Source organism: Tamandua tetradactyla, chromosome 21 (assembly GCF_023851605.1).
Source record: "Tamandua tetradactyla isolate mTamTet1 chromosome 21, mTamTet1.pri, whole genome shotgun sequence".
Lineage (NCBI taxonomy): Eukaryota > Metazoa > Chordata > Mammalia > Pilosa > Myrmecophagidae > Tamandua > Tamandua tetradactyla.
In genome coordinates this window covers 58,558,659-58,585,197 of record NC_135347.1, presented here as the reverse complement: position 1 = coordinate 58,585,197, position 26,539 = coordinate 58,558,659, and the positions used below count along the sequence as shown (strand labels likewise).

The 26,539-nt window shown below is 43.8% G+C and overlaps 1 protein-coding gene and 2 long non-coding RNA genes across 5 annotated transcripts in view; all 3 read left to right on the top strand.

Annotated features, from left to right (window-relative positions):
- ARHGEF28 (Rho guanine nucleotide exchange factor 28) overlaps nt 1-14,783 on the top strand; it is a 292,104-nt gene extending 277,321 nt beyond the window's left edge. For 2 of the 3 annotated variants that reach the window (XM_077139472.1, XM_077139470.1), the window contains 2 exons: nt 5,001-5,139; nt 14,561-14,783. In XM_077139472.1, coding sequence (XP_076995587.1) covers nt 5,001-5,139; nt 14,561-14,597 — 176 coding nt within the window. In that variant the 3' untranslated portion in view covers nt 14,598-14,783. The remainder of the gene's footprint in view (nt 1-5,000; nt 5,140-14,560) is intronic. The other variant, XM_077139471.1, reaches the window with a different exon arrangement.
- Nucleotides 14,784-17,601: 2,818 nt separating this feature from the next.
- On the top strand, nt 17,602-19,022 carry LOC143665711 (uncharacterized). Its single transcript, XR_013167185.1, has 3 exons — nt 17,602-17,841; nt 18,497-18,623; nt 18,782-19,022. It is a non-coding gene; the product is annotated as an uncharacterized LOC143665711 (long non-coding RNA).
- Nucleotides 19,023-19,080: 58 nt separating this feature from the next.
- On the top strand, nt 19,081-25,896 carry LOC143665710 (uncharacterized). The gene is made up of 3 exons (XR_013167184.1): nt 19,081-20,564; nt 21,892-22,014; nt 24,545-25,896. It is a non-coding gene; the product is annotated as an uncharacterized LOC143665710 (long non-coding RNA).
- The last annotated feature ends 643 nt before the right edge of the window (nt 25,897-26,539 follow it).

Here is a 26,539-nt window from a genome sequence, read left to right as displayed (position 1 = left end):
CCGGTACCCACCACTCATCTGATTTCCACCATCACTGCCTAATTCTGCTTATTCTAGAGCAGAATGGAATCCGTATGTGCCTTTTTGTGCCAACCTTCTTTTCACGCAGCATCATGCTTTTTGAAGTGCATCCATGCAGTTGTATACATCCGTATCTGTTTTTTTTTTTTTTTTTTTTTTATTGCTGAGTAGGCTCCTTTTGATGAGCATAACACTTATCCATTCTGCCATTAATGGTCACCTGGCCTGTTTCTAGTTTTTGCTATTAAAAATAAAGCTACAGTGAACATTCTTATACAAGGCTTTTTTGTGACTTATGTTTTCAGTTCTCTTGGATAAATAACTGGGAATAAAATTGCTATGATCATCGAATAGATGCCTATTTAACATTTAAGAGTCTGTGAAGTAGTTTTCCAAAGTTTATAACTATAAACCTCCTATGTGCCAAGACCACGTCTTATTCGGCTTGGTTCCCCTGGGGCCTGTCCAGTGCAGGGCACGACCTGAGCGCTCAGTGTTTACTGAATAAATAAAAGCTCAAACCACTTTTCATTGACAGACGTCTACTCACTGACAATAAAAAATGGATGCCTCATCCATCCATCAAAGGGACCAACATTTTATTGGCTTAATGTGCGTTTATTATGAACAGACAAACAGCAGGAGGAAATGCAGCCCTCTTCTTTCCCTTCCCCTGGACGTACCTCTCTTGTCTTAGGCTGACAGTGTGTGCAGGTGACGCCAGGTATGTGGGTTCACGTGGGGTCATAGACAGGTCCTGATTCCCAGGAGCAGCCAGCTCACTCCTGCAGTCAATGCGCCCACCACCCCCTTTCGGGTCCCTCCACGAGCTACTTTTCCCCCACCTTGTCACCTGCATGAACACACATTTCATCCAGACCGGACAACTCTCCTTTTCTTGGTGAAGTGAGTGTTTTCTCCTCGCCATTATGAGACCGTCTCTTCCTGCTGACATCCTCTTCACCCTCAGAGCCCACCCAGGGCCTTTCTTGTTTCGGAAGACTTTCTTGGCCGCGGCGTCTGGAAGCCCCTCTGTCTGGAGGATTTCTAAGTGGTGTCCACCTGGCGCCATGTTCACGCACGCGTTTAACGTGCCTTAGTGCCTTTTTAGAGCTGTCTGGGCCCACATCTTCCTCGGCGATGAGTGACGGGCTTCTTGAACATGCCTAATAGAGGGAGCTGGGGCTGCCGGTTGCTAAGGGAGACCCGAGGCTCCTTTTCGTGATCTTTGCTCTTGGTGGGTGAGTGCACTAAAGAAACATTACATTATGGGACAATGGTATGTTCCTTTTCTGAAAACAGTTTATGGAAGAAAGAGATCTGCCGAAAAGGAGAAGGATGTAATGCAAATTTAGAGATTTGTGTCACCTGCTGTATAATAATTAAAGGAATGTTAGCTAACTTTCAGGAGACTCTGCTGTGAGTCACAGATCACGTGTCAGGAAGCACAAATGTTAACAGCTAGAGTCGGTCCACGTGACATTTGTATGTACAAGACAGTTTTAAATCTTCCCCTATCAGGAGAGAGACAGCTCCAAGGGATAGAAAAGTTTAACCCGGGACTTCTATCTTGTCTTTTGTTTGCTATTTTGGTAGGGTGGAGTCCTGATTTTGCACACTGCCTAATTTTCTAATCGTCGACTTTCTAAAAATATTTTGTTTAATTTCCAGGAATGTAATGTAGTGATCTTTACTCTGATAACAAATGGAAGTGTAAAAGAGAGCATCCAAGGGAGAGAAAGGTTGCATTGAACAAAACATATTTTCTTTATCTTATGTTATAATTTAAAAATCATTTTTGAATGACAAACTCAAGGCTGCAGTTGGAAAATTTATTTCAGGTTTGGTGTCTTAGCAAATAGCACTTCAAACAAATAATAAGAATTCCAAAATGAGTGTTTCTCATTTTTAAAAAGAAAATATTTTATGTTGCTCTGAAAACTGTTAATACCAATTTTTCAGAACAGAATATTCAGGTAGGTTCTTGATATCTCATAATTTTGCATTGGATCAAGAGGAAAAAACATACTTGCAGACCTTTAAAACAAAAAATTGGATGACATATTTCTTTAAGCCTTGTAATAACATAATTATTAAGAAGCAGGCAGACTTAATTAGCTTGGATGGGTTTTGATCTAATTGCTTGCTTCATTCTGATTTAAAGAAAAACAGTATATCTTGTGCACTTAAGAATTTTAACAGCTGTTTTTCCCTGTACTGAACCAGTACTAAGAAGTAAATGCAGCATTAAAATTGCTAGGTTGATTTCCTGCCTTCCACAGTGGCAGTGAAATGAATTTGATTTGCTCAGCAAAATGAGAGGCACCGCTCTTGTGGTGGGGCAGGCCCAAGGGCAGGGGCATTCCAGGAATTTGGCTTTATTTCCATGGCACAGTGAAAGCCCTAGTCTCTGGTTCCTTAAGAGGAATTAATTGCCCTGAAAATACCACCCTGTCCTTGAGCTGGAAACCTACACATCAGTTCAGCATACTCTTAGAAGATCGTCTCTGCTTCTTCCCAGGGACGCCAAGATTTGAGTATCTCAATGATTTAAACACAGCAGTTGGCATGTTTCTCGTCTCCCTGGATTATTACGGACAACTGCAAACATACCCCAGTGTAGACAGGGGCGCACAGCAACCCTCCCGTGCTCATCACTCAACCTCAAAAAATTAGCAGCTCACGGTCAGTGGCGTTTCCCTAGAACTCACACTCACTCACCCGGCGTTGTTCCCACACGAGTCCTGAAAGTCATCCGTAAATGTGTCAGTGTTTATCTTGAAGAGATAAGGACTCTTTTATTTTAACTAAAAAAAGAGTTTTATTTTAACTCTTTTATTTTAATATCACACCCAGGAAGAAACTCCAATAATTCGAGCATATCAACATATAGTCAGTCTTTAAAGTTCAGGTCATTTCCTGTGTCATATATATCTGTGTATATGTATATGTGTATATTCTTTTTTTTTCAAAAATTTTTTTTAATATTATTTTTTTAAATACCAAGAAAGCCCAAACAAACGCAAACATTCCTATTTTGGTCATTCCATTCTACATATATAATCAGTAATTCACAATGTCATCACATAGTTGCATCAAAAATATTTTTATTGACCAATCTTCGCACACACGGCCCATCCATGGCGTACCATCGCGGCACAGTATCGCCGCGTGGCTGTGGGTTCATCACCACGGTCAGCGGTGGACACTTCTATAGCTCGTTGCCTTGACTGAAGATCCCTACAAGTCACTATTGGCTGCTGTGTGTTGTAATGCATTCTTAATATAACTGTTTTCATTATGAAAAATTTCCAACTTGCAGAAAAATATGAAAAGTGCATAGCCACTCATTTAACAAATGTTAACATTTTTCCCTGTTTGCTTCACATATCCCTTACCTTTTTTCTTTGTAAAAAGAACTATAATGCTACAGATAGAACTACAGTCATTCCCTTTAATCTCTTCCCTCCTTTCCACACAGTTAACCAACATCCTAAAATTGGTACATATAATTCCCAGTTTGTTTTATGCTATTTCATATATATATGCATTCATAGTTTTTATATTAACTTTTACATAATTAGCAACCACTGTATGTGTGGGTACATACACATATATATATGGTTTGTGCAACTTTTTCATTCAATGTGCATACTCATACACGTAAACACTAAATAGTTTAAATTTTAAACTACTATATGCTATTCTATTATGTGAATAAACAGCAGCATATTCATTATCTTACTAATAAACAGTTAGGATAGTTTCAATTTTTCCTTATTCCAAGTGATGCTCAGTGAATATTACTGTCCCTGGAGCACATGAGTGGATTTATTTAGAGTATAATAACTACAAGGGACAGGGATGGATTGCCTGGCAAGCCATCTCTCTCTGCAGTTACACAGTGCACAGAGTGTTATTTCACGAGCAGTAACCGGAGTTCCCGTTTCACCACACCCTGAGGGCCCTCGGCATTGTTGGGCTTCCCGTTGTTTGCCAGTATTATGGGATGAAATGGTAGTTTATTCTTTCAATTAGTACTTCTCTGACTACCACTGAGATGTAACACCTTTTAATATTTCTGGCCTTTTAGTTTCCCTCTTCTGTGAACTACTTGCTCATAAAGTTTTTGTTAACTCACGACAGATTTGGGCATTTCAAAAGTATCTACTCTTAATTATAGAGGGAAGTTAATTCTTTTTGGATGGACCCAATCTATTTTGTACTTTTCAGAGAAACTGCACTTATAGTTATGTATTAACTTTTGCCCTTTGAGTTTGGAAAAGGACATTTATAAGGGCTGAGGATTTCACGATGGAGCAAATCATCTTTCCTAAGTGCAGAAGCGGCTAGGATGTGTCATCGGTCCCGTGGTTCTATCCTCCTGAGGCTTTAGCTGTCTGCTCAGCATCCTCATCCCAAATCTCACCCCAGCCCCAAAAGGCACAGCTGAAAGAAAGCTCTGAGTCCAATACACGCTAGAATCGATGCTTCCCCAGTGCATGTGAGACAGAGTGAATTGTGAAATATTCCTAGTGGTTTTAATTTATATGTAATTTCTTCCTTTAGGTTTATCAAGAATCCCCTTTAAAAGCCAACAAATTAAGTCTGATCTCAGGCTGTAGGTTTTTTCTTGTTAGCCAGCTCAGGTTCATAGGGTAGTAACAGCTTTACCTGAGAAAGAAGAACGTGTAACTAAGTACATATTGTCAGGTATGGGGTAGGCTCCGGGCTTGTAGATTGAAAATTTTTTTAATATTGATCACCGAACTAATTTCTGTCTCATCAAAATCTTCATATAGATTAAATATTTTTCCTGGAGTTCTTAATTACCTTATTTTTTCATTTACAATTTTTTCCCCTACCCACTACTACTTAGTTTTCCTCCAAAACTCTTCTATCTCTCTTAATAACATCAGTTTTATTTTACGTACACTTAACACATCTAATATCTACCAATCTCCTTTTATTCCCTGGAGCTTTCCCTTCAGGGCTCATCTGTCTACTCATTCCAACGGTTGCAGTCGGGAGTATTCCTTCATCTCTCCCTGCCGTGGAGACTGTGTCCGACACCCGAGCTTCCTCGCTCAGGACATATTCAGGACCGCCTAAGAAAAGGTGTGATGAGAATTACCTTTTTCGAATTAGTTGAAATGTCTCTTTATGTTTCATTCATTTATTTATTTTTGCTCCTCTTTACCCTTTTACAATTTAATAGTTTTTCTGGGCCTAGAATTTCAATTAAAAGAGCTATTTTCCCTTAAAAATTTGAAGGATTTGACTCTTCCTCTTTCTAGAACTGTCACTGAGAATCTGAGGACATTCTGATCCCTGATCCTTTGTGACCTGTCTTTGCTCTCTGGTAGCTTTTATCCCCTCTTGTGTGAATTTTATGATAATATGTCTTAGTGTGGTACTTGTCAAAATCATGTTTGTACTGGTTATGTACTAGGCACTTTCAACTCTGGGAAATTTTCTTTTTCTTTCCTCTTCCTGTTTCTTTTTAAAAAATTGTTTCCCTTCACTTTTATCTTACCAGAACTCTTTCTAGTTAGAAGTAGGACCTCTGAGATCCATCCTCTGATTTTTCTTTTTTTCTCCTCTTTCCATTTCTTCATTTTTAAAAAAAAATTATTATTTGTTTATTGCTCTACTTCCTGGGAGAGTTTTTTGTCCTTAATTTCCATTGGTCTATTAATGTTTTTTTTTTTAAATTCAGCTATCATATATTTTTAATTTCTAAGAGATTTTCCTTGTTCTCTAGTAGTTACTATTTTATGAAATTTTGTTCTTGTTTTGTGACTGAAAGATCTTTTAAATATCTCTTTGAAGATAGCAGTTATGGTTTTTAGAAGTTTTCTTTAGCTTCCTGTGATTCTGAGTTGTGTTCTGTTTTTTCCAAGTGACGTTTGCCTCTGTTTATTTTAGTCTCCCTCTCCTCTTCCATGCTCCATAGTGTACCCACTGTTCTGAGTTGTTGGGAAAATGAATTAAAAGAGAAGTATGCAAAGCGCATAGGACAGTGCCTCGTACTTAGTAAGTGCACAAACATTTATGCTGTTTTTGTAATTTTAAAGACTTTCCACAAACCTGGCTACTTATATTTAAAGATTCCCCTCTCCCCCCAAAATAAAAACTTTAAAATAAATGAAGACAGGAAACCTGTTTGGAAGAAGATTATAGAAATTTTAAAAGTTGGCATTGTAAGAAACCTGAAAACTCTTTCTGTTCAAGGATTTTCACAACCTCATCTGTTTTGGTCAGGTCTGAGAAGAGATCCAGTACGTTAGAAATAACAGGAAAACTAATCAAGTTTGTAAAACAGTAAAGCTTAAAATGTATCATTATGAAATAGGGAAAAACTCAGATTTGTCTATTTGTCTTCCTAGTCTCACTTCCCTGCCTCACCTGCATCCTAGCAGTTGCCTATGGGGGGGTTTGAAGTTACTGCACTAGCTCCCAACTGCTAATAATCTACTGCCTGTTCCCTCTGCCGCAGCCGTGACTTGGGTAACCCTGGGGGAGCGTGCGCTGCAGTGACTCGCATTTGGAGTCCTGTGGGGAGGGGGGAGAGGCTGAGGACGGCTGCCAGCCATCTCAGGGGTCTGAGTTCACGCAGAAGGGAGTAGAAGCTGTGGAAGTGATGACCAGTGTCCAAGGTCGAACACTGACTCAAAAGGAGAAGCCCTGCAATGACGGCCAAGTGCAACTGCATCTTCGGTTTGAGTTTGCAAAGACAAGGGTTGGACTAAATGAAATTGTAAGATACTTTCTAAGCTTTCTAGTCCCAGATAACCCATTTCCCATGACTCTAATTAGAGCAGACAGAATTTTTGAATCAGGTAGCTACTAATTCATTCATTCAGTGTATATATATGTATATATATATATTGACACCTCCTCTTACTATGATCTGAAATTTATTTTGATATTATTGGACTTCTTTTATTTCCTATTTCCTAAATGTTATTTTTTAGCTTGAACTTATGTTAAAGAATAAGGATCCATATTTCAAGAGAACCATATCAATTCGTTGCTATGGATAAATACGCCCAAGGTATAAATGAGATATTTTCTGAATTATGTTTTCTCCTAGGAGATGTTATTAGATTTTTCTAGGCAAGATCAAAGACCATACTTGAAGCAATCCTATATTTTATGAGTAGCTATAAAGTCAAATGAACCTTATCCATTTTATAGCTAGGTTTATCCAATTTGTATACCTTTCTAAATAGACATAAACCCATATATAGTACTTGCCAATGGTTTGCCATACAGTTGCATTGAAATTGATCAAAACACACCTGGCATTCAGGGGAGAACTTTGGTTTATTGTCACACTATCTCATTTATATAAAAAATAAAGCAATTACGCTGTTGGAATAATATAGAACCCTTTACAGTTTTGTTCATATATATGGAAGGCTACAGACTTTAAAAAATTATGTAAAACTTCAAACATATACCAAAATAGAATTATTTAGTGAACACATTTATCCACACAATGAGGATTCGTACTTAAAATCATGCTGTGAGTACTTAAGAATTTCTCTGAAAGTCTCATTAATATCTTTTGATTTTCCAGTTGGTGTGGTTTTTTGGGGATCCAAATAATTTAAATGTTGCATTTGGTTAGTAGTTATCTTAACCCATTTAGTTTCAGGCTCCCTTCCTTTTTTTTTTTTTTTTTTTCATCGTATATTTTATTTGTTCAGAAGACCAGGTTGTTTTTTCTGAAGAATATCCCACAGTCTGGATTTTGCTAATTGCATCCCCAGGCTGCCATCTAACATTTGCTTCTGCTCATGTTTCCTGAAAACTGGTAGTTGGGAATAGATATTTGACTAATTGCCGGCTTTATTTTGTGGCATGAAAAAATCTTCATGATGGTGTCGGGTTTCCTGGTACATCCATTGAGGCATGCAGTGTCACTGCCTGGTACATCCATTGAGGCATGCAGTGTCACTGCCTGGTACATCCATTGAGGCATGCAGTGTCACTGCCTCTTTTCTTTGTATATTATGATTGATCCGTGGGGTCAGGCACAGTCAGCCTGATCCACACATTATAAAGTTCCCCGCCAGCTTTTCTACTAATGGTTAACAGCCTTTGGTAATTATTACTTGAGCCTATTATTTTAGTAGGGTTTACAAAATAGTCATAGTCTAATCAGCCAACTGGTTACTCTGAAGTATAGGCTTATAAGCTTCTGAGTTTGGAAAACCTCACCTATTTTCAGCTTCTCACCCTGGTTTATTCTGGCATCGTGGTCATTTATCATCTCTTTCATAGTCTGTAAGTAGATTTCCAGTTCTCTAGTGCACTGTTCCCCAAAGTGTGTTACATGGAACACAACCCTTCAAGGCACGCTGTGGGGAAAGGCTCTGGGTTGCATGAGTATGGGGGATAATGCATGCTGGGTGTCCCTCCTAGAGATTTATAGTACACATGAGCATATGAAATTCTGAGGAGCCTGTCAATAAAGAAACTTCACCCAGAGTTCCATCACCTTATTTGACCACTGTATCCTTCTATCATTTACACTGCGGGCGTGCTCATCAAAACAGCATGCTCTGAGTTGCATCGCATGGAAGAGGGGTCGGTAGAGCCTTACCTATTCTCTAGTGGGGCTCAGTGATGCTAAGTCATCACTCTTTAGCACAGCCCCCTTCGTGGGAGAAAGATCAGTGTGAGAGCAAATCAAAGTTCAGACAGCAGAGATGACTGATGTATCACATCATGTCTTGTGTTCATGTATTTGCATCTTCATTGCACGGATTGCTCCAATGATGTGTTTCTTAGCATTACTTATAGATCCAATGTAGATGGTTCCAAATAGTAATTACAGATAAGAAGATTAAAATCTAACTCTCACAGTCACAGCTTTAAAAAACAATCGAAACACTTTGCTTTCTTATTTTATACATTTATACATGCATGCCACACGTGCACATGCAAACACATTTATACACACAACCCAGAGAAACCCAGTAGTTTTATTTCAGGTGCAGTTTTGGTTCATGAGCAGTGTGTACTAATTTAGATCGTTTGCTTCCAAGGTCAACTCCAGATTAGTTTTCATGCCAGAGGCCCACGTCCTGTCTTTGGCTCACTCTGGAAAATTGAGTTGAGCAAAATTAGGGACAGAGACCAGTTTCCGTTTGTGCCAAACATACCTTGAGCTCTGTACGATAAATGTTTTCTATTCGAAGGTGTTCAAGTTTTCCAGCTGCTAGAATACAATAGACCAGAAAGGGATGCCTTTTAGAAAGGAGAATTTAATCGGTTGTAAGTTAACAGTTTTTAGGCTGTGAAAATGTCCCAATTAAAACAAGTCTATAGAAATGTCCAATCTAAGTCATCCGGGGAAAGATACCTTGATTCAAGAAGGCCGATGAGGTTCAGAGTTTCTCTCTTGGCTGGAAAGGCACGTGACAAATGTGGCGTCATCTGCTAGCTTCCTCCCCAGCTCCCCAGGAGGTGTTTTCCTTCTTCATCTCTGAAAGTTGCTGGCTGGTAGCGTGGTTCTGCCCCGTTCTCTGGTGTGGTTTTCTCATGGCTGTCATTCTTATCTGCTCTCTCTGAATCTCCAGCTTTCTCCAAAATATTTCCTCTTTTATAGGATTCCAGTAAAGTAATCAAGACACACCTGGAATGGGTGGAGATACGTCTCCACCTAGTCCAGTTTAACACCCACTCTTGATTGAGTCACATCTCCAGGGAGATGATCTAGTTAACGTTTCCAGCATATAGTACTGAATAAGGATGAGAAGAAACAGCTGCCTTTACAAAACGGGATTAGGATTAAAACATGGCTTTTCTAGGGTCCCTACATCCTTCAGACAGGCACAAACGGCATTAGTGCGCCTGAGAAGAAAATAGGGATGGTCAGAAATGCCATCAGGAAATGATTTTTAAAATGTTTCAGAGTGTAAGCCTGAACTTATCATCAGATGGGGATATAACTTATTTTGAAGAGTTGAAACATTTATAATAAAATATTTTATGAAGTTGGAGTTATTCTAAGAAAGTGCGAATTTTGATTTTAGAACATGCATAAGAAATATAGTGATGAGTACAAGTTAGATGTTTGATGAAAATAAACAAGAATGGAGCCGAGGACAAGAAGACATGAAGTTCAGTTTTGTGACCTTTGTGGGCGAGATTGGAGTGGAAGAAGACATGGGGAGGTTGCACAATGCGTCATCGACGGTCTCTAGCTTAGACTAAACATGCTGGCAGCAGCATTGGGGTTCCGAGTGCCTGGGGTAGAGTGAACTGCTGAGCTAAATTCAGGCCTTGAAGGTGAGGTTTATGATAAAAGTTGTACTTGTGGTTCTGTGCTTTTAAGTTTAAATAAAATTTTCATTGAAAATGTTCAAGATTTAAAATTCTCTTCTCAGAAAAAGGCATATGGATAAAGACTATTTTTAAATGATAGACAACACTTTTCTACTTGTTACAAACTTCTTATGACAGGTTGCTTATAAGTTTGTGTTTGCAAGAGGTGAGCGCAAGTGCAGATAATGACTGCAATCATCGTATTTCACTCATCAGTTGGTTTTCCAAATCCAGCCCTTTGAAGGTTGTGTATGGGCCCACCTTCAAATATGCTTGATGGGACATTGGAAAGGAGGAGGGCAGGTGTCTGGCAAATACAGTCATAACATTTTAATACAGTTTAAGGTAATGAATCTGATTATATTTCGTAAGTATAAAGTAGTTGAAAAATGCATTCATTATTTGCACCTCTAGAAAATTATTTGGTGAGTCACTGAGTCAAAATGCAGGTGTAAAAATTCTCATACACTATAGGAAGTTTGAGGCCTTCCGAAATGGCTTGGCCAAGGTTACATGTTACCTTGTAGTTTAAAAATTTCAATTTGCTTCTCTGGTTAGGGGGCAGTTTATTCATTTTTAATTTGGCACATGGTTGCATTTACACACTGAGTTTATAGTGGGGCCCTGAAAATAAGCAATTATTCACTTGGCTCGAGAATAATTGACGATGAGCCCATGGAGAGAAGGCTGCCTTTACTTCCTTCCAAGTGTCAGCTTTTCAGGAGATAGTTTGTATAGTTGTAGGCCGTCCCAAACCTCAGATTCTCTTCATGCTTGTTTGAGATTCTAACAGTGGGCACGCTAGGTGTGATAATGGTGAACCCCCATGCCAGCCAGCAGGGTGTCATTCAAGGCTGAACTAGGAGGCCGGGGAGCTCTGGATATCAGTGACCTGTGCAATGCATGTCCCTTGGCATAATGGATATTTTCCGCCCTACTTTCCTACAAAAGAGAGGGGATGAGGCCGGCCGCAATGCGAGTATTTATAATGTTAAAAAACTTCATTAGAAGACTAATTTAGACACGATAGTGGTCCCCTTAATGTGAGCAGGACATTTCTTGTGGAAGATGAAGTTTCAGTGAGTGAATAGCTCCTATCTGTAGTAGATAAAACCCTGAACCAACATTTAAGCTCATTTGTCTTGACCAAACTTTGGGGCTTTTGTGAGTTTCAGCTTATTTTGTCCTTATATTTTAAGGTTAATAATACTCACTCAGTTTAGTTTCCAGGGATATGGTAGGGATCCAATTATTTCTTTTATGTCAATTAAGGGAAAAGTTGTGTTGAGACACTTGACTGAAAGGGTCTTTGTCATTTAAAGTTTTGTTTTACCATAATAGTATTTGGTTTTTAGTTGACTGAACTATGATTGTATTCATATCTCTTTGCTTATTGTAAAAATGAGGTGTTCTATTTTTATGGCCCTCAATTTGCAGGCATTTTGATCACAATTGAAATTGGATGATTAATTTTACTCCCCAAGAATTCTGCTTTCTGAATTGGTGAGGTTTTATTTTAACAAATGTTTTTCAGTTTGGAGTTCTGTGTGATGATCGAACTCTCTAGGGTAAAAAGTGTGGAAAAAGGTGGCTGGCCTTGAGAAATATACAATTGCTGAGTTGGAGTTCTTTCAGGGCTAAAGGGGAGTCATAAAATTAGAAATCATGGAATAGCTTCTCATTTCAAAGACAGGCTGTCTGACCTTGCCTGCATGGTTCAGATGGAAACCAGGAAGGAACGCGGAGAAGGAAATTAGTTCCCGGCCAGGTGATACACAACCAAACGACATCCAGTGACACATCTGGAGTCAGGGCATGGACCACTCACTGTGGGGCCCAGCTAGCTTTCACCTAGAAATGCTTTTCTCCTGTATTTTTATTCTTTGAAAAAGTCCTGGTTGAACCCACACCCCACCAAAAAAAAAAAATTAAAATATTTTCTTCCTCATTCATTCTTGGTTCTTTAGCCTCCTGAACTAGAGCCTACAGTATAATATTTATATAATGTGTTTAATATAACATTAAATAATTCTTTCTGATAAACATTTGGTTCTTGTTCTATTTGAATTAAGTCTTCTTTTAAAGCCATTAAGGAAGGGTCTTCCTAGGGACCCTTGACTCACATGTCTGGGCTCTCTGCTCCACGTTTCACAGCCCAGAGGGAAACTTACATGGACTAAAGGCTTCGGCCTGCCTGGCGTCACATTTCTCAGCAGTCATGTCCCAGCTGCCTTACTCACTGGACGATTTTTCTTTCTCACAGTAGTATTTTATGGGGCCAGGCTGGCCTTCGTTGTAGGGGCTTAGGTGACTTATTCTCTAATCTATCAGGGTCTGCTAGAGGGGGGGTTTAGCTAGGTTTTTTTTTGTTTTTGTTTTTGTTGTTGTTTGTTTGTTTTGAGGTTGTGTGATATTAAATGTCAGAAATTTAACTGGAAATTTTTCTTAGAGGTGAAGCAGCTGAATGCATTCAAGGGCTAGGGAAAGGAATTGAAAGTGGGAAGTGTGCAGTGACCCAGACCAGCATACTGTGTGCCCCGAGGTGGTAAAATTGGCTGGAGGACATGATGGGTTGATTTGCAGTCCAGCCAAATAGTGAACTCATAGCCTGGGGTGGGGGTGGGGGTTGGTTTTGTCTGATTAAATGGGGAGGACACTAATTCTGTAACAATTACTGTGTCAGTTTTGAGGATTCAGAAAGTCCTTTTCTGCTCTTTCTTTAGTAATTGACTCTGAGCAATGTGGTACTTAAAGGAGGATGAGTATTAAGTATTCAGGGTTTCTCCATTCAGAAAAGACTCAGACCATTTTGGAAACAATGAGAAGTGAGAATCCTGAGACTTGATGAGACAGGTGGGGTCCCTGAGAGGGATTTCTTCTGGGCTCGCATCCACGTTCCATGACTTCCTTGCTGCCTGATGTTGGGCGAGGAACTGAGCTACCCTGAGCCTCAGTTTCCCAGCCTGTGACGTGTGGGCTGCAGCGCTTTGATAAATACAGGGTTGATGGTTGTGAAAGCCCTGGGGCAGCTCCTGTGTCCAGAGAAGGCACTCAATAAATGGCAGTGTTAGGGGCATCTTCAAGAGCTGTGTTTTCGGCAGCTGGTGAGTCCCCCAGTACTGGAGGTGCAGGATTTGGAATCAAGGTCAATAGAGGCTGCAGAACTCACCCCAGGGTAGATGGGTTTTTTTTCTCTGTGCCTCATTAGCATCTGGCGGGTGTGAGATGGCCTAAACATTTGAGCAGAGCCCCTCACCTCCTCTTCCGCCCCGCCCCCGGGGTCCTGGCACAGTTCCGCGTGGGGTGCTGTCCTCCGGGGGACCTCTGTCTGTTCCGGTGACCCTGGCTGCACTCCCGCACTGGTCTGTCCATCCACCCGAGGAGGCGGTGAAAGGAGGCACCGGAGAGGCTGCTCTATCCCCCCATCCCAGCCTGGTGAGGACACTCTGCCCTGCATTCCAGCCAAGCCTTGCCTCCTGCCTCCTGGAGCAACCAGGTTTCCTTGTCCGGAGAGAGGACGTCCCAGGCAGTTTTATCATTAGAATAGCAGTTATCTATAGCCATCGAAACCACAGCGGCTTCGAAGAAAATATAGCAGCCTCTTGCTAAGGACTGAAAAAAGAGCAGGTGGGCATCTCGGCTCTCTGCCGTCCCCACCTGGATTTCCGAGCAGGCTTTGCTTTTTGCCCTGGCAGAGGCTGGTTATTTGTAACTCTATCTTATTCAGAGAGGAGGGTCGAAGGAGAAAGTGCGAGGAAAAGAAAAAGGCTTGCAGCAGTGCCTTCCTTTTCTTCCTATCCAAACGCCTTTGTGTTCTCCTTAAGCCATAATATTTGAGGGTTTTGCCAGAGGAGGGGAGAATGGACAGTGCCCTGCTGTTGCTAGGTGACCAGAGGAAAACAGCAGCTGGTAAGGGGCTCCCCTAGGACGGAGAGGGGCGACTCCTGCTGAGCGCTCGGCGCGGTGGGGAGGGGGTGCCCCGTGCCCGGGGCCGCTGTGTGCCAGCCCCTCCCAGGCCGCGCCGTCTCATCTGCGCTACGCGAGTCTCCAGGGTGACGCTGGAGGGTGCGCGGTCCTGGGGAGCAGGTGCCAGGCAGAGCAACGCCGCCCCCCACCCCCCCTGCCGTCCCCCCATGCACCCCGCCCCTCCCGTCCCCCGTGTCCCCCGCCCCCAGTCACCGCTGTGTGTTTGTTGCAGGTCCGGACGTGTCCCTGGCCGAGGCCGGCGGCGCTGACCCCTTGGACGGCACCCTGCTCCTCTAGGCGCGGCCCGGGTCCTCGGAGACCCCTGCCCTGCGGACCCGCCCGGTCCTCAGTTCCCGCCGCGCGTGGGGCCGCGCCCACATTGCCTCCATCATATGTGACAGTTCCTGCCGGTCATTCCTTTTGGCACAAGTCTAATAATTAAATTATTGAAAGCAGCTCTGTCTGTGTCATCTTTCACTTCCTGCGCCGAATTCCAGCTTTCTGGAAGAGAAATGAACTTGAATAAGCAGAAGTATTATAAAAGGAGTTTCAACTCCCGAATAAAATTCCATGTTGCATTTCAACAGGATCACCCATGATTTCAAAAGGCCTCTCAAGGCCTAGATGAAACCTTTGGAATTTTTTCCTTTAGCACGGGCAGGCCCCGGGAACGGAACCCGCGTCTCTGGCATGGCAGGCGGGAACTCTGCCACTGAGCCCCGGTGACCCGCCCTCCATTTGAATTTAAACAGAGACATTCATAATAAGTGCATTTTTCACGCTCACGCAGCTGATTATTGAGAACGGACGTGTGGCCCAGAGGGCAGAGAGGTAGGGCAGGAAAGGCTAGCTCATGTGCTGACTCTTTTTTGGAGCATCAGAAGGGGCACCTCCGGTGACCTTCTAGTCTCCACTGAAACGTGCCCCGGTTACCGAGGGACCAGGAAGCCGCTGTGCCGGGCCCCGCCCCGCACCCTGAGCACGCAGCCGCTCGCTTTGCAGACGCGGCTCCTGGTGCCAGTGGCCGTGGGCTTTCCGGCCACGCTGCTACGTCGCCCGCCAGCACCGCCGTCAGCACGGGCCCAGGGACCCCCGCGAGTCCGTTCTGATGGGACCACCGAGGCTCCCCCCGGCCGTCCTCTCCGTCATCAGCGCCCGGCAGGGCCAACCCCGCCTCCCGCGAGGGGATGCGCTCTCCCCGGTCCTGGAAGGAAGGAAGGACACTAAGCCGCGCGGCTCTGTCCTTGACGCTTGCCGCCTGCATCTGCCTCCACGCAGAGGGAAAAGGCTGGTCCTGCCCTCGGGGAGCACGGATCTCTGCGGGAGAAACCAAGAAATGTTTTCATCTTGTCCCTCTTGTCCCTCAGAAATGCTTGTATGTGTTTTGGTCAGTGTCAATTAAATATCTTTTACCTCCCCTAATTTGCTTTGTAACTTTACCATGAAGTGGCGGCCGCAGCAAGCCATGCGTTTCACACACAGTCTCCTCTTATTACAAGGGACAATAAATGAGGAGTGTCAAATTCACCTAGAATTGAAACACTAGCAAGGAGATACAAGAAGGGGAAAAAATTCACTAGATCTCTCTCTCCCCCTCCTCCTTTTTTTTTTCTTCTTAAAGTTGTAAGTTGTATACTTGCATTACATTTTCACTGAGGCAAGTCAAATCTTAGTTTTTCAAAAGTCTCTCTTGGGCTGTCTTTTTCTGACTCTCGCTGCTTCTGGCCGCTTGGGACATGATCATTTTAACAAGCTCAATGACTAGTCTTTTCAGAGAATGGATGTAATTTATTAAAAATGTAGTTGATCACTTGACCTGAAAGCAGAGCTCCTAAATTTCTAAAGATAGTTCCCATTTCTAAGGGCATTTAGAGAGAAAAAAAAATCTGTCCTCCTTTTCTCTCCAGTACAGTCTGCGCTAGAGTCCTACATGCCTTGAATGAAGATTAAATAGATATTTCCACCCAAATCCTTGTTCTGATAATTATATCTTCCTCTTTTTCCTGACAGTAAATATGGAAAGAGTGAAAATTGTGTGCTCAGTGGATTTTTAAACCCAGTAAATGTGGCTTCAGTGGAGCCACTCTGGGGGAGCGACAGCATCTTTTCAGATACAAGCATTTATGGTGAGGACAGGCTACCTCCTGCCATCCCTGGGATGTGTGCTGCATTTTATCTCATTCTCTCGATAATACGAAAAATAAAGGCAGGGCCCCCAACCCCCCACCTGGCAGGTGATTATGTATTTAATTCACATTCGTATTGGGCTTAAAGTTTAACTTGTCTGCAAACTGGAGAAACTATATTCATGGGTTCCTCTTGCTGATTTTCTTATTTTAATATTGTGACTTTTCAACTGAATATAACTAAACTTGTTACCAAGCTGTCTTGGTAAGTTCTTCCTTTTCACTTTGTCCCCACTATGTGATGAAATCATAGCTCAGTAGAGTCACTCTGTGGCTCCAATATAAATTCACAAATCCTCAGCGAAGACCTCTTTATTTCCCAGGATCATAAATAAATATCCCCCCAGGGGTTCTCCTTTCCCCTCCAAATTCAGCGCTTAGAGAAAACATGCATCCCTTTAGGGATTTGTCCTGGAGAGAAAAGCAATGTTTTTTCCTGTCCCTTCCAGGCTTCATGGGTTTATGTGCCATCTTGTTTACAGTCTAAGTTACTCTGTATTTGATCAGGGCTGCATAGTTATTGAGTCATGCATTAACTTAACAACTGGGGCTCAGTTCATTCAGAAAAGGGTGAAAACACTTGCTGAGGTCAATAGCATGTACAGGTGTTGTGTGGTGTGGGGTGTGTGTGTGTGTGAAGAGTTAAGTAAGGTGAAGGTGAAGGTGAGCACGTCTAAAACATGTGATGCCAGGTAAAGAAGTGTAAAGGAGTATGCATTCCTTCCCGTTGGCTGAGGCCACCTTTCACACTCACCATTCACCCCGGGGTGGTCAGAGTTCAGCCCATCTCCGTCTTATCAGCGTGAGGCCGCGGGGCCCAGCGGTGCCGAGTTTGAACGGGGAGCCACCGCTGCCACTTGCTGGCTGTGTCCTTGGCAAGTTATCTCACCTCTCCATGACTCACGTTCCTCATCTGTCAGACAGGATGGTTACCTTACAAAGTTGTTCCAAGGATTAAAGATTAATATGGATAATATGCTTAGACCAGAGAACAGTAATTACCCGATATATACTGGCTTATTATTATTATATCATTAAACAACCTTTTAATCATTGCTCAGCCTGATCTTAGGCAGGTTGCCTCTAGTAGGTGGAAACAGTTAAAAGGAAAAGAACTCAAATGCCTGCAAGTGGCTCCTTAGGAGACCAGGGTTGTGTGAGGTTAGCTTTCAACTTACTTGCATCTCCAAACCTCCACCCAGTAGAATAGTTAGAAAATGTCTATTTATTCAGTAGACATTCACTGACCGTCTGCTAAAGGCCAAGCCATCTGTTGGGGACAAAATAAAGAGTAAGAAGCCTGCAAACTGTTGGAGAAGACAGGCACGTGAGTAGATAACCCTCAGGCAGAGAGGTGAGAGCAGTGCAAAGAGCTGTGCAGCTTCCCGGGCAGCTCCTGGGGGGCGGGTGCGTGGTGGGCTGGCAGCGTGAGGGGTGCAGGGGATGGTCCTGCAGGAGGAGGGGCCTGAGGTTCGGGTAATAAGTAGAGCGATAGAGAGCAGAGTAGGCCACCAAAGAGGGCAGCCAGAGGCGTGAACGGACAGACATGAGGACACTGGAGAGCACGTTTGGAGCTACGGCAGACCAGATTCTTCCCCTCTAGATTAAGCTGTCAGCAAGCACAGCCCCTCTCTTTGCCCCTTTCAAGCACTCTTGTGCAAGCTGTACCGGAGTATGCATTCCTTCCCATGGCCTGAGGCCACCTTTCACACTCACCATCCACCCCGGGGTGGTCAGAGTTCAGCCCATCTGTGTCTTATCAGCGTGAGGCCGCGGGGCCCAGCGGTGCAGAGTGTAAACTCGGAGCCACCGCTGCCACTCGCTGGCTGTGTCCTTGGCAAGTTACCTCACCTCTCCATGACTCCCGGTGCTGCCTGCCTTCTGTGTAAAGCCGGGCTGCCAAGGAAGGCTGACCTCCGCCCTGGGGTGCTGGGGTCCCCCTCCAGTGCAGCCGTGCTCCTCATGCCCTCTTACTTCTGCAGCTCCTCCACCATCCGTCCGCACAGGCTCAGCTTGCATGGTCAAGGGGACATCTGCGCCCGTGATCCCAAGCACAGGGGACGCCGGAATCACCTGAGGATGCTTACTGGAACAGAGGGTTCCAGAAGGGTGCGTGAGGGCGCTGAATGGGCTAAACTGATAAAGTGATGCCTCCCGAGGTAGATTTTAAGTGGAAGGAAAAATAGAAAAGAAAAAGAGGGGCTCCCTTGGCTCTGGCTTATTTCCTACGTCAACTCTGACGCTCCGTCCTAATCTGCCCCTTGCAGCTTTGTGGAGAACGGGAAAGAGAAAACAGAGGGGAGGACGTCGGCTTCCAGATGCCCTGTGACTCACTCAGAGCTCAGGGAGACCTCCTTAAATTCACTGCACTCCAGCCCCATGGGGCCTCGTGTCCGCCCCCCCATCATCGGGTGTCAGCGAGGCAGGAGAAGCTGTGGAAGAGCTGAGCAGACGTGGCTCCTGCTTACCGACTCCCCCCCGGGGCTGCAGGCTGCACAACACCAGGGGGCAGCACACACCCCCATGCGTGCAATCCAGCGTGCGTGGGACCCCCTGGGGGGTGCCGTCCTGAACCCTTGTTTCTGGGCCGAGTTTCCTCAGCTCCCTCAGGGCATGGCATGGTCGCCTCCGTGGCAGGGCCCTCGTGAGAGCCAAGGGAAGTAAGTCAGCGGCGCCTCACGACGATGGCGCCTGAGGGCGGGCCACCCGGCGGGGAGGAAGGCACGCGGGCACGCAGGCAGGAAGCTCCTAGCAGGCATTGTTGCTTTGCGTTTTCGTAGCCGTCTTCCTGTGCCCTGAGAGATGGCCAAAGCCTGCCGTGAGCCCGTGCTCAGAACAGGAGCACAGTAGTACCCACCGAGCGAAGGGGCGTGTGAGTGGACATCGGTCATGGCAGTCTGAGCTCAGAGTCGATAGAACTGGAAGGTGGACCCTGTCTCCGGTACAGCTCATTGCCTCCGGCTTGTGCTTTCAGAGCAGTCACTTCAAGCTGGTGATCGAACATTACTTTGGATGCAGCAACTTGAAGGGGGGACCAGGGTTCAGTCGTTTTGTAGATGCTTCATGGCTCGGAACCTTCGAGATGCCATTAACTGAATCCTAGTTGTTTGCCTACCAATAAAACTCTCTGGAAAGCAGAAAGTCAGAAGTTTTAGATGTTACCAGCAGCCAAGAATCCTGTAGGAGACAATTGCCCAAGGACAAAGATGAGCTTAATGAGATCAGATTATGCTTCTTTTTTCTTCTCATTTTCCCAGATACTGTAGTTCTGTGAGAGAACTGGCCCTCATTCCTGCAGGAGTCCCCACCCCCTTCCTCCCCTCAGTGACCCCTGGTGTATCCGCAGGCCTGGGGACCCTCGCGGGTCATCTGACTTGTGATTATTTTCCGAGGAAATGCAGGGATACATTGTCCCAAGGGCCAGTGTCCTCGGGTGCAACCAGTGAAGGGTTAGGAAGGCCCTTGGTTAAAGGTCCCATTGAGTGTTCCCATTTTGTATCATAAGAAGAGTCTGTTTGTCTACTCAAACACATTTGTACTCATCTGTGAGTGTCTGCAAGCTCTTTTCTTCTCCCTCCTCAGCTAGTTTGGAGTTGTTCGGCTATTTGTAAAAAGAAGCAGTGAAGGGGAAAGGAGCTGGAGCTGCAGTGAAACAGAAAACACTGCATTCTGCACACGTCACAATGTTGTTGTGAATGGTTTACATCTTGTTAGCAACCCAAGTTAAACTTTTAATGATGGGAACTGCTGTGGACTGAAAGGCCATTTGGGGGTAAATGGCTGGCTTCACTTTTACACGCTGTCTTTACACTGTGCTCCCTCCGCCCCCACACCATGTACACTATCTGAATAGGTTCTCTGGGTAGCTGTCAGTGCTTATTTTTACAATCTCGAGCATAACAGCTTCAAACATAAACACAAACATAGCTGGTGTCAACGAGAGCATCTGCACGGGCTTGGAGCTTCAGCAGACTCCGAAACGTGTTCAACATCTCACTTGGCAGCAGTCACGGCCTCCTTGGAAAGCCCTGGACCATTTCTCAGCTGCTGGTGAGCTCTGACATGGGTGAGAAGTTGGCAGGGGCCAGGGGCTTTTAATTAAGGCCTATAAAACCAGAAGCTCGGGGGAAGCACTCTTCACACGTGCATTTCTTCTAACTGCATTACAAACAATAACTAGAAGCGCCATCAAGATAACTGCAGTCATGAATCTTCTGCAGCACAGGAATTTTTTGTAACGTGAAGGTAGTCATAGGATTGTTTTTTTTTCAGTAACTTAAAAAATCGCTGGTAACTTTTATTCGTGGTTTGGGCAGTTGTTCTTCCTGTGGTGATGCCGAATGCAAGCTCACGCCTTGGTGTCCATGCAAAGACCCTCCGTGCAAAATTCTCATTATATCTGACTCTAGAATTAATGCAGACACATTTGGGTAATGGCCATATTTTGAGTCACTCCGAGGAAGATTTTCTCATGCGGGTTCTGAGCCTGTTAAGCATTGTTGCTATGGAGACTGGGAGAGAGTTGGATTAATTAAGGGCTGAACAGATGTTGTGAAGTGTGCAGAATGCACTGTTTTCTGTTTGTAATTAAGGAGGGTATGTGTGTACATGAGAGAGAGAGAGAGAATCAGAGACAAAGCAGTCAGACCGACAGACGGGCTTGGCACTGGGTGACATGTAACATTTCCTCTAATGAAAGTAACTGCTGAAAACTACTGCCTCCACACTACTGCCCCTCCACCCACGGAGGGAATAATTGCCTGAAAGGGCCCAGCAGTTCATCCGTTCCTCCTTTTTGGTATGATTCATAAGAGGCATAGGAATATATTCTTATATATGTTCTTGGATCAGTGAGTTCAAATTACCCATCTGTCTGAACAGTCGGAAATCACCCTGGGCTGTGTAAATGGTTTTTAAACTACCTGCCAGGGAGGCTGAGCTTGCAGGCTGGGGTTATATCCGTTGTCCACCAGCAGCGGGTAACATCATCAGAGAATTGACAGCCGAGAGGGAGACAGGCTGCCAACTGCCACGGAGAGCAGCCACAGGAAGGCCTTCAAGATTCGAAGAGAAATGAAATATCAATCTGATTCAGGTTTCATTTAGAAAACATTTGATTGTTTTAGTTTAAATCTGTTGATTTTTAAAACACTACATTCCTGTTTGCACTTGGGTAAAGCATTAATACTGGATTCCACCCCGAGCTCAGCAAACTCGGTTCCGTGTGACTCTTCTTAGTGGCACAAGTGAGGCTTGTGGCCACAGAGCCTCCGGCTGGTGGGCAAAAGGGGTCAACGGAGACCCTTCTGGGTCCTCAGCAGCTTTTGACTTGGCCTGGCAGCCTCTGAAGCACATCGCTTCTTGTCCTTCCTCACAGCAGTGGCCGTGGAGGTCTCTGCAGTGGGACTCGGAAAGCTCCGCAGAGGAGTCACCTTGTTTCTTGGGGGGCAGTGTCCCTAGAGGGCCGGAACCAGCCTCTTTCTACCCTGGAACCGTGGAGGTGAGTCAGGATGCAGTGATTGTGTGGCCGGGGAGATCACACACTGTGTGTGTGCGCGCACGTGTGTGTGTGTGAGATGGGGGCGGATCTCAGAAAGCTTGGTGTCTGTTCACACATGTTGGCGCCTCTCCAGCTGGGCACATCCAGGTGTGCCAGCTGTGCCACCCTGTTTCCCTGACCCTGGTGCTCCGAGGCCTTCCGTCTATGACTAGGACAGTTTCTGTCTTTTGTACAAAAATTCCGTGAAGGCTGCAGACAGCACTCTTACAACTTCAGCGAGGTCAGAAAGCTTACAAACCTGTCTTCTTGCGAGCCAATGAGTCAAGAGAAAATGGTCAAATCGGATCAACGTGGATTTATCACCCTCTGAGGAGAGGCTCAAGTTTGCATCTTCATTTCTGCATTATCACCTCCAGATGTGCCCTATCGTTCACTCACCCTTAAACTGAACGGTTAAATCTGTGCTATTTTCCGCCTTTTCTCTTATTTGAGGATTATCTCAATTTCTCTCATGGGAGAAGGCACTTACTGAGGCCATGGAAATAGAAAGGATTATTATTTGTCCTTTGAATTACTTGTGATTTATTTCAATGCCTCTAGTCGTTAATAAGAAAAATGACCTTTAAAACATCTAATTCTGTCTGCCTTCCTCCTCTTCCTGATGCATCAAGACAAAAGGGGAAATAGAGTCTGGGTAGTTGTTTACTGGAAAAAATTAGATGAGAGAAAAATGACACAGTGGTTGGAGGAATGTCTGCTAAGTGCCTTAGTGAACGAGCAACAATGGAAACCTTGAAACAAAATGAATAGAAATAGAGCTGGCTCCAAGAATTAATTCAAGAGGAAAATTTGCTTTTCCCCTAAACAGTCACATTTTGAGAAAGTAATTTATTCTCAGCAAACATTAGTATATGTTCTTTTTGTGTCTCCGGGTATGCAGTGTGATGTGCACACATACACATGTACATTTTTTGTGGTCCATTCAATTTGTCCACTGCCTCTCTGTGTCCTTTGGTTCTTAAGACCAAAAGAACTTAGCTTGCCAATGTCACCATGCTTTGAAGACAAATAAGAAGCACAGGGACAGAGTATACTGTATTTCACACTATTGCAAATGTCTAAGATTTCAATCCTTTCCATCATCCATCTATTAACCATTGACCCAACATGAAGTCAGTGAGCGTCTACTGTTATGGGTTGAATTGTGTCTCCCAAAAAGATCTGTCCTAATTCCCAGCATCTGTGAATGTGACCTGATTTTGAAATAGGCTCTTTGCAGATGGAATCAAGCTAAGACAGGCTCATACTGAATTAGGGTGGGTCCTAATCCAATATGGCTGGTGTCTTAAAAGAAGCTGCAAATACACAGAAGCTGAGAGGAGAGGGCCAGTGGCAGAGGCTCGAGGTATGCATCTACAAGCCACCAACGGCCAAGGACTGCTGGCAGAAGCTGGGAAGAGATCAACGTGCATTTCTTTAGTCTGCTAGGGCTGCGGTGACCAAGGACCAAAAACTAGATGGCTTAGAACAATAGAAATTTACCATCTGAGAGTTCTGGAGGCTGTACGTCTGTAATCAAGATGTCAGCAGAGCCTGCTCAATCTGAGATCCAGAGGCAAGAATCCTTCCTTGCCTCTTTTAGCTTCTGGGGTTCCTTGTCTTATATATGTGTCACTGCAGTCTCTGCCTCCTCCATCTGACACGGCCTTCTCACCAGTGTGTGTGGAGGTCCAAATGGCCTCTTCTTATAAGGACACCAGTCACATTGGATTGGACCCACCTGAGTCCAGTTTGGCCTCAACTGGATTCCCATCTTCAAGACCCTATTCCCAAATAAGGTCAGATTCATGAGACTGGGTCAGGAACGTGACCCTGCCTTTTAGGGAGATACAGTTCAACCCAGAGCACCCACAGTGAGTCTTCAGAGGAAGTGTGGCTCTGCTCGCACCTTTATTTACAGCCTCTAGCCTCCAGAACCATGAGAGAAGAAATGTCTAGTCTCAGCTGCCAATTTGCGGTACTTTGTTACAACCACCTAAGGAAATGAATCCATCTACCATGCCCAGAGCTCTGCTTGATGGGAGAACCCAAGATATATCATGTTAAATAGCTGCCATCCACAAGGTCACCATTTTTGGAGCTAGCCAAGACCTGCATCAGCAGTGAAAGAAATGTAATTCAAGCAACACCACAAACTAATAACACACAACTGGGTGAAATGAGCAGCAAAAGCATAAAGTTTTAGGAGCTAAGTGGGGAGAGCTCTGAAAGTTGTATCTAAGAGGAGACACTGGCTGGGAAGTATGTTGGTTTGGTTTTGTCTGGTGTTAGAGTTTTAAATTTTTTAAATTTAATCTCTTCTCAGCAGGGCAGGCTTCCCTTCCAGGAGGCATTTGGAAGTGTATGAGGGTATTTTGGGTTGCACAAAAACTGGGGTGGAGAAGGGGAGCACGCAATGGTCCTGCAGTATAAGGGACAGTTCTGTGTAAGAACAGTTGTTAACCCTGTTTTGTGTTATTTCTTTTCACAGTTGTCAAACCCTGAAAGCCCATCGAGAAACATGGAGCAATTCCAGCTTTAGAATCTTTTATAAGACGTGAATTCAAAGATGGGAAGGCATTTGGAAACCTTTTATATATCCTGAAAAACAGCTATTTCTAGATACCAGTAATTTGGAGCATCTTGATTTTTATCCAGAGTTCAGATTTTTAAGGAAGGATATTAAAAAATTCAAAGCAAACTTTAGTGCAAGCATGCATCGAAAAATAATTTCCTCAACATTGTCAACCAAAAAGTGATAGTCCAACACAAAACCAAAGTTAATAAGGCTCTGACATTAAAAAACGAAATGCATTCTACCTTTAGCTGACATTTAAATGAAAAAGCCCAGCAGCATAGCAGGGAGCTGATTGATTTGGAAGGCATGGAGATGAGATAATGAGGGCTCTGCTGTTCTCCGTATGGTGGATAATAAATTATCTATTCCTGGCCCAAAGCAAAGGATACGAGGCACTTCTGAGTTTGTGCTGCAGGAATTTGCATTGCATTGAGACTGAAAGTCATTCAAATAATGCTTTTCTTCTGCTCACTGTGGCATATTTTCTTATTAGCCTTGATAATGAACAGGTAAAAGACCCCGTAGGCATTTCATGTGCCAGAGATATTAGTGGTTGCGTTCTGAAATTTCCCGGCCTGCTTTAGCAGACTAACGTCGTGGACCGCCAAGCAAGAGTTGATTCTAAAAGTAGGTTGGTCCTGCCTTGACCTGCCAACTGTGGGAGGTTCGAAACCTGGGGTCAGACAGCTAAAGCAGCCCGTGGTCACTGAGGAAGAGCCTGTCTTCATGGTGGGGCACAAAATAATCAGAACGCTGGTTATCATAAAACTCTCACGCTTCAGTTTTCCCCAACTGCTCTCATAGTGAAACTGATTCTCTCTTTCAAGATTAATAAAATGAGACTTGTAAAGGGCTTTAAACTCCAAGAACTGTAAATGCTTTGGGAATTACTCTAGGGAATATCTGTTCAGAAACCAGACCCACAGAGACTTTGGGGAAGCCCAGTCAAAGTAACAGGACGAGACAACCTTAGTTTCCTTTTCAGAAAAAGTAGAAGCTCATTTCACTTGTTAAATGGACATAAAAGCATAGGAGGGCTGTCTGCAGACTCACATCAATAAGCACAAACTGTGGTTAACAATGAGATCTGTATTTTCAGTAAGGGCCTATTCGTTGGACTAAATTGCCTTCAGCTCTGGCTCTGGGTTAGGGAGTGAGGGCAGCCTGATATCGTGAGTGTATTGAAGAGTGTGAACTCCACACGCGTGAGTGTGGTCAACAGGAGAAAACTTACACTGTGTATATGTTACTAAAATAAAGGTAAAAAAAAAAACCAACAAGATAGGACCGCACCACACAGTGAACCCTGTTTTGAACAATAGACTATAGTTTTATGGTACAATTATAAAAATATTCTTTAATGAATTGTCACAAGTATACCACACCAATGTAAGGTGTTAATAGGTTGAGGGCGGGCCACGGGGGCTCAGCTGGCAGAGTTCTCGCCTGCCATGCAAAAAAAAAAAAAAAACAAAAAAACATTGGCATATGGGAACTGTATATTATACATGAATTTTTTAGAACTACCAACTTCTCTAATAAAAAAAATGAAGAAGGAAAGGAATGAAGGAAGAAAGAAAAAGAAAAAAGAAGCCATTGACTCTCAAAATTAGGATGGGAACAAGATATTGTGCAACCAAAATGTGTTTCCTGGTACCCCCTTTTTACAAGTTCCTGCACATGTGAAAAAAATATCATTCCCTTAAAAACTGGAGTAATAACAACGGCAAAAAAGGAGTGAAGCAAAACAGTCCCTTTAGTCCTTGAAATGTGGAATATATTCCCCTAATTGGAGATTTTCTGAACAGATCTATCTGGAATAACTCTTCGGGTATTTATCTTAATTTACTCCTTGGAGAAATATTTAATTATCATTTTTTAGGTGCTTCTTAAGTTGGCTGCAGTTAA